This window comes from Dipodomys ordii, unplaced genomic scaffold (genome assembly GCF_000151885.1).
Source record: "Dipodomys ordii isolate 6190 unplaced genomic scaffold, Dord_2.0 Scaffold115, whole genome shotgun sequence".
Taxonomy (NCBI): Eukaryota; Metazoa; Chordata; class Mammalia; order Rodentia; family Heteromyidae; genus Dipodomys; species Dipodomys ordii.
In genome coordinates, this window is record NW_012267331.1 from 244,402 (window position 1) to 252,168 (window position 7,767).

Sequence of the window (7,767 nt, forward strand, 5' to 3'; positions counted from 1 at the left end):
CGGGTCCCCACACACACAGACCCCGGGTCCCCCCACACACACAGACCCCGGGTCCCCACACACAGACCCCGGGTCCCCACACACAGACCCCGGGTAGACCCCGGGTCCCGCCACACACACAGACCCCGGGTCCCCCCCACACACAGACCCCGGGTCCCCACACACAGAGACCGTGGATGCGAACTGTGTGTGTGGCTCCAGTGACCCAGGACAGACTCCTGTCTTGAGTGTCCTGCCACTGTGGAAAAAAACCTCCCAGAGGAACAAAGGTCACCTTTAAAACTGTTACACAAAAATAGAAAGTTGAAAACAGTGACAAGATTGAATGGCTTATTTCCCACTGATAAGAAATTCTGTGTGTCCATGCCCAGCCTTCACCTGGCTTCCAGCAACTGACAGCTTTTCCTCTGGAAGAAAACCAAGGACACTGCCAGGTATTTAGGAGGGATTTGAAGGGCAGAGACCCCAGGCATCTGTGAGGGTCAGGGACCCCAGTGTGTGTGATCACAGGGACCCCAGTGTCTGTGATCACAGGGACCCCAGTGTGTGTGATCACAGGACCCCAGTGTGTGTGATCACAGGGACCCCAGTGTGTGTGATCACAGGGACCCCAGTGTGTGTGAGCAAGGACCCCAGTGTGTGTGATCACAGGGAACCCAGTGTGTGTGAGCAGAGGGTCCCCAGTGTGTGCGAGGGTTAGGGATCCCAGCGTCTGTGGACAGAGCTGATAGGACAAGTCGGTGTGTGTGCTGTCATCTGTGGTTCCGTTAGTCATGTGTGGGTTGGAAGACTTTCTCCTGCCCTTTGGCAGATTCCCATGGTTTCCGATGAGAAGTCAGACTTCATTGTTGGTGTTCGGCTAGTAGCATCATGGTGTTTGCTTTCCCCTCCCCCCGGCTTGTTCATTTCTTTCCAGACTCTTCCCTCCCCCCGTTTCCCATGACTCTCTCAACTTACCTAGTCAACACCTCAGACCAAGCCAGTGCTTTGCCCAAGCCCTTTCACCTCCTTCGCTGTTCACTTGGGGTAAGATGTACATCCTAGTTGTGTCCTCAGCAATCATGGGCGTAGGTTGCTGATAAATGCAGCAGAACAGAGAAAGTACGAGGGGATCGACGCAGCTCCTGAAGGGTCTACGGCGGCCGCACGGGGAGACCAGGCACCGTAAGTCCCGGTGTCAGAGATGGACGGCGTTCCGCCATGAAGACATTCTGTGAAAGCTTCATTCCACTCTCAGCTTTCTCCTCCTGCAAAGGGCCCAGTGTTGAAAATACCTTATTTATCGTGATCAATATTCCACGAGGAAGAAATAGGAGCTGGAAGTAATTCAACCTTACATTCTAATTCAAGAAATGTTAGTAAAGCTGGGGTCAGGTGTATCTGCTTTAGAAAGAAAGATTGTTCGCTCACGGAGAACCGGTCTGATACACTGGCTCAGAGACATGCAGAGAAGTTTCATAATTCCTCCTTTTTCCTTTCCCCTCTCTTTCCACCTTCACTGGCAAAGCTCTGATGAAATTCACTTCAGAGGGGTTATTAAAATACAACGTAGTGTGGACCTTGGTTTTCAAAACATTGGGTTTTGTTTGTGAGGTTTTGTTGTCTCACAACTCCCTGCGGCAATCAAAAGAGAAACAGGTTACGTGAATTAATCTGCATTATTTTCTTGAAAAGTGAGCAGAAGTATAAATAGAATTCCATTTTTGAACTTGGCTTTTGAAAGTCTGCATGATAGAAAAAAAGAAATGTGCTGGATCACGTGTCTATTATTAGTGAATTCGCCAGAATAACAGTGGCTCGTCGCTAAGTCCTGGAGCTGCAGTTTCTTAAAGCTCAGCTACAAAGTACCAGGATATGCTCTTCTGGACCCATGGTGACCACAAGCATTGAGTGTGCTCACAGTGCCCATGGTAACAGTAAGACAGTGTGTGTTCCCAGTCCCCATGGTGACGTGACAGTCCCTTGCTGATGACACGCCTTGTGTGTTCCAGGCCCATGGTCACACCCTGCAGTGTGTTCTCACTGGTGCTGATGATGGGTCTGTCTCGACATCTGTGGCAGGAGTTTACCTGCCCAAGACAGCCAGCACACCTAGCGTGGGGGGCCTTCCAAATCATCCCTGTACTGGAAGCCTATAAAAAATAGTAGCTACAGGGGCTGGGAAGGTGGCGCAGTGGTAGAGCGCTAGCCTTGAGCTGAAGAGCTGCAGGACAGCGCCCAGGCCCAGAGTTCAGGCCCCATGACCGGACCCCCCCCCAAAAAAAATAGTAGCTACAGAACTTCTCCACGAGCAAGCCTCTCTTCCCTCCCTGAACGACATGAGCTCCTGAGATACAAGGGTTGTCCACCTTCGTCTGTGTAACGTGCTGCAGGTGTTGGCTAGGAGTGCAGGTACCACTGTTGCTTGGTGCCAGCGCTGAGCCGCCTCTTCTCCCTCCCACAGGTTAAGTGCCTTTGAGGTGGTGGCGCAGGATGGAGCCAGCTCCGGCGTCCTCCAGTTCTGCTCGGCTCAGGAGTGCGCTGAGTGGCTGTGCGCGGTGTCGGCCAACATCAACAATCTGGTCCTTCACAATGTGAGCACAGCCCCCGGGACAGGACAGTCACAAAGGACGCACGTCACTGCAAATGACCCTCCACAAGGCTGGCCCTGCAGGGCGCGCCTGACCCCAAGGCTAAAGCTTAAGCCATCTAGAGATGTCCAAAGGAAGAGCAGACCGATCACATGCGGATATTTCCCCATCCCATGAGCTTTCTCCTCTCGGCCCCTCCCCTCCTTTCCACACACAAGCACAGGAACTGTTTCATGCATACACATTGGTGTAATATGTACGTGTACTCGAGGATGTTTAATTGGGTTAAAAATGTAATTACCCAAAGATGATGGAAATGTACAGGAAAGCTTCCTGAACCAAAAACACTAATCTGGGCCAAGAAAACAAATCTGTGCTCTTGAGTGATGAGTTTGATGTTTAAAGTCAAGAAAACTTCTCAAAGAAGAGAATTAATGAGACAGGGGAGAAGCAGACCCAGTTTCTGTAAGCCTCAGCTAATCCAGGCTGGCAGGGGAGTCGGGCAGCACTGGCACCTGGCCAAAGTGGCCGGTGCCAGGCCCGCCTTACCCCTCCCGGCACCGTGGCCAGTGCCAGGCCCCACTTTACTCCCCCCAGCACTGGCCAGTGCCAGGCCCCGCCTTACCCCTCCCGGCACCGTGGCCAGTGCCAGGCCCCAGGGCCTTGTCCCTCCCAGCACCTCTACCCTGTTCTCACACCCCATGTCTGGTGTGGAGTGGAGCAGCCTGGCTGGAGGGCATACACCAGCCCTGCTGACCTGCACCCTGGCCCTGCCTGTAGCTGGCCACCCTAGCAGCTGCCAGCAAGGGAGGCATGTGAGATCTCTGGGCTGAAGTAAGATGTGAGAGTTCTATTCTGATGACCTTTCCATTCTGAAATTATATAAGAAAGTTCCTTACTAAAGTTGTAGTTTTCATGTTTTGATACTTTGAATTCCAAAAATATGCAGGTGGATAGAAGTTAAAAAGAAACAGTGGCCGGGTGCTGGTGGCTCACGCCTGTCATCCTAATTACTCAGAAGGCTGAGATCTGAGGATCTCAATTCAAAGCCAGCCCAGGCAGGAAAGTCCATGAGACTCTTATCTCCAATAAACCACTAGAAAACAGGAAGTGGCGCTGTGGCTCAAGTGGAAGAGCGCTCACCTTGAGCTGAAGAGCTGAGGGACAGCGCCCAAACCCAGAGTTCAAGGCCCACGACTGACAAAAAACAAACAAACAAAAACCCAGTGATGCCAGATCAGCACTTGCATACATGCTGTGTGGACAGGGCTGCATGTGTGGTGGTTCCCCATCTGCTCTGTGGGATGGGGTGGTGAGGTGAGGTGGGGGGGGAAGAACAGGTACTCTAGTTGTCCCTGGGCTTGTTCTGCTCCTACATAAATCACGGTAATGTTTTAGGAACTAAGATTGACCTCCCAAGGTTTGGAGAAACGTAAGGGAAACTCAGTGTGAGCTTTGATCATTGCCCATCACATGTTTTCCAAATGCTGAAATCTAACCCTCTGCTTGTGTCACAGCTAGACTTGTATCAAATGCTGAGATTCGGGAAAGAAAGATTGTGATGTGCTTTAGACAGGCTAGAGACCGAAGGCATGAGTATACTGTGTGCTGACTCTTTGCTACCCTTTCTCTACAGATGAAGATGGCAAATAAATGCTGCTCTCCTTCGGACCAGGTAGGAACCGCGGGTTTCACCTTCATTCTGTAACAAATCACCAAAGTAATCAGATCCTTTCTTGCAAATGTGAATTGGACATTTAGACAGGAATTAACTATAATATGTACTAGATCAATCTGATTACCTGTGACTTCCATGCATAAGCAACTTGTCTATCGGCAGCTGTAAACATTTTATAAGAAAACACGTTGTACTGTATAATTTAGGACGGGTCTGTTGGACGTCATCCTTATGATGACAGGCGTTAATGCTGGTGTGATCCTGACCCCGTGCCCTGGTCCTGGGGGCTTTGCTGTCACAGTCCCAGTGTCTAGTGCTCCTGCAGGCCCCTCTTCAGACCCGCCAGCCCTCAGTCATCAGCCTTACTGGCTCAGTGAGGACAGCTCTGTTTGGTGCAGCTCGGTGGAGACCAGCCACAGCCATTGTAACAGAGCCGTTTCAGTGTGAGGCCGATTAATTTTAAGCCACTACCATTCTGTTTCCTTTCTAATAAACTTCTGGTTTTATTGGATGGCAGTGCCTGGGATTAAGCTATTTTGTACGTTTTCATTATAGTTCAGAGGAAGCAGGCGCGGAAGGGCATCTCTGTTTGATGCCTGCCAACTTGGCAAAGCTCAGTAGCAATGTGAGGATCCAAGACTGGTTTCTAGAAGGAAAAGTGCACTATCCAGGTGCACTGAAAATCATGGGGCACTCAGGCTGCTTTGAATTAGACCCACTAGTCTATATTCTTACCTTAGGTAAGGAACACTAAAAAATGTCCTGAATAGAACTTTTAATGTTTCTCCAAATTAATCAACTGTTTACCTTTTATGCAAGTTGGTGGAGGTTAGACATTTCACAAATGTCTCCCATGTAACATGGGATTTATTTTACACTTCTACAAAATCCGCGTTCTCCGCTGCGTGCTGGCGTCTGAGCGGAGTTCTCATGGCCTCGCTGCCAGCACGCCCCGGCGGCGCCCCTGCTGCTGAGACACCGCCCCGAATCGGCTCTGCCCTCTCTATGCGGTGCTTTCCATTTGAAGCATCATGAAAACTCACAGACTGCATGTCCATGTGTGGAAAATCGGCTCCTGCAAGCCCCGCCGGCCTGGGAGGAATCACAGCGCACTCCTCAAACCAGGCACCCCGTGAGCGGACAGGAAGGCACGAGCCCTCTTTGAGAACAGGCAAGACTTGACTCAGTGATACTGAGCAACACGGGACTCTCACGAGTGTACGGGAATCACCTGTTACTACGGGAAAAGTTTTCCTCTGCAATCATGCCTTGTTTTCCCACTTTGAAATGGCCTCCCTCATCACCACAGGGCAAAAACACAAGAGGGCGCCGAGACCCTGGACCGTCAGAAAAGCCATGGAGCCAGGACCAAGACCTAACAGGCGTGAGGTGGTGGCTCAGCTCGCCTCCGCTCCAGCCCCGTGAACCTGCCCTGCGCCTGGCTTGGTTGACCCTGGTGCTGACAGCCCTCCTCCACTCAGTCCTGCATTCTAATCCAACCCAAATAAGCATGGCCGGTGGAGCCTCAGCATCTCCATCTCTGCAGTAAGGACATCACATTGTGGGTCTTTTTAAACTTTGAATTTCCATGTCACTTTGAATTTTCCCCAGGGTTTGAATTCGTCTGTTTGGCGTGGACTGGGATCAGGAGAGTCTTGGTTCTGGACCAGCCACGGCAGAGAAGACCATGAGACTCCACAGACCTGCCTTTCAACCTCCATACCTCCACTGTGCACATATCCAAAGGAGAGCACATGAATGTGCCAGAAGGTCTCCTGACACCTGTCTACTGTAGCCCTGTTCACAGGAGCCAAGGAAGGATAAACCACGATGCCAACAACAGACAAACAGATAAAGACGCGGCTCTGATGTATACTGCATATGCACTATACATACAGTATATACTATCAAATACTATTCAGCCATGAGACATGGTGTCCTTTTCAGGAAAATGGATGCAAATAAAGGATATCATATTGAGCAAGACAAAACCAGATCCAAAACAAGATATCAAACATGTTCACTCTCGTGTGAAAGCTACATCAAAAAGAAATGCATACTTATGTACATATGTATATATTATGCTCATATACATAATTATGTATGGATAAACATAGAACATGACTCTAAGGGACAATTTAGGAAAAGAAGGGGAAAGGGAAGCAAAAAAAGGAAAATACAGGGTGAATAATTTTGGTATATATTGCTACTATGTATGAAAACAGCACACGGCCTCGATAAAAGTTGTTAGTCACTAGTTGGTTGAGGCGAAGAGAAACAGGCTCTGCGGTGGGTGGGAAGCAGTGGGGTCATGGGATAACAAAAAGGAGGAAAATAGTTAAAGTGGACTATGAAAACAGAGCGATGAATCCTGCCAAAAAATGTTAGAGAAAGATGTAAGTGGAAACTAGAAAGTGCTAGTGGACATGACTTTCATTAGAATTCACAGTGTACAAGTGTAGAAGCAATTAATGTAAGTGAATAAAAAGGGTAAAGTTAACCTCCCTTAATACTATTTATGAGCAGTAGTCTAAAGGGAAAAAACATTCATAAAGCAGCCAGTGTTTCCAATAATAGCTTATTTCTGTGCTAATGGAGCTGGACAGTGATATTCTACATAAGTGGTAACTATGTTCACATCTAACTAATTGATGATTCAGATAATTAACAGCATGACATACCAACATGCTTTCCAGAAGAGCAGCTTGTTACTACACAATACGTAATTCTTGTTGAATTAAAGTGCCACTCACGGGGCTGGGAAGGTGGCTCAAGTGGTAGAGCGCTAGCCTTGAGCTGAAGAGCTGAGGGACAGCACCCAGGCCCAGAGTTCAGGCCCACCACCGACAAAACAAAACAAAACAAAAACAATAAACTACCACTCACAGCATAACCAGACCTGAGGAGGAGAACCGCCTGGATGGTATCCAGTTAAAAGAGATGGGGGAAGAGGGGCTGGGAAGGTGGCTCAAGTGGTAGAGCGCTAGCCTTGAGCTGAAGAGCTGAGGGACAGCACCCAGGCCCAGAGTTCAGGCCCACCACCGACAAAACAAAACAAAACAAAAACAATAAACTACCACTCACAGCATAACCAGACCTGAGGAGGAGAACCGCCTGGATGGTATCCAGTTAAAAGAGATGGGGGAAGAGGGGCTGGGAAGGTGGCTCAGTGGTAGAGCGTTTGCCTTGCATGCCTGAGGCCCTGGGTTCGATTCCTTAGCACCACATAAGCAAAAAGAAAAAAGCTGGAAGTGGCGCTGTGGCTCAAGTGGTAGAGTGCTAACCTTGAGCTGAAGAGCTGAGGGACAGCACCCAGACCCAGAGTTCAGGCCCCACGACCGGACCGCCCCCCCAAACAAAAAGAGATGGGGGAAGAGCCAAGCAATAGATGCCGGGCTTCCGGAGCCTCCACTATGATCCCAGGCCAGCAAACAGAGTGACAGCTAGAGGATCATCTACCACACAGAGTGACCCCACTGTACCCCACAGCTAGAGGATCATCTACCACACAGAGTGACC

The 7,767-nt window shown here is 49.6% G+C and overlaps 1 protein-coding gene across 1 annotated transcript in view; it reads left to right on the plus strand.

The window, feature by feature from the left end:
- Window positions 1-7,767, plus strand: part of Sntg2 (syntrophin, gamma 2) — a 152,639-nt gene that overhangs the window by 93,790 nt on the left and 51,082 nt on the right. The window contains exons 11-12 of the mRNA XM_013028867.1: window positions 2,444-2,573; window positions 4,207-4,245. Coding sequence (XP_012884321.1) covers window positions 2,444-2,573; window positions 4,207-4,245 — 169 coding nt within the window. The remainder of the gene's footprint in view (window positions 1-2,443; window positions 2,574-4,206; window positions 4,246-7,767) is intronic.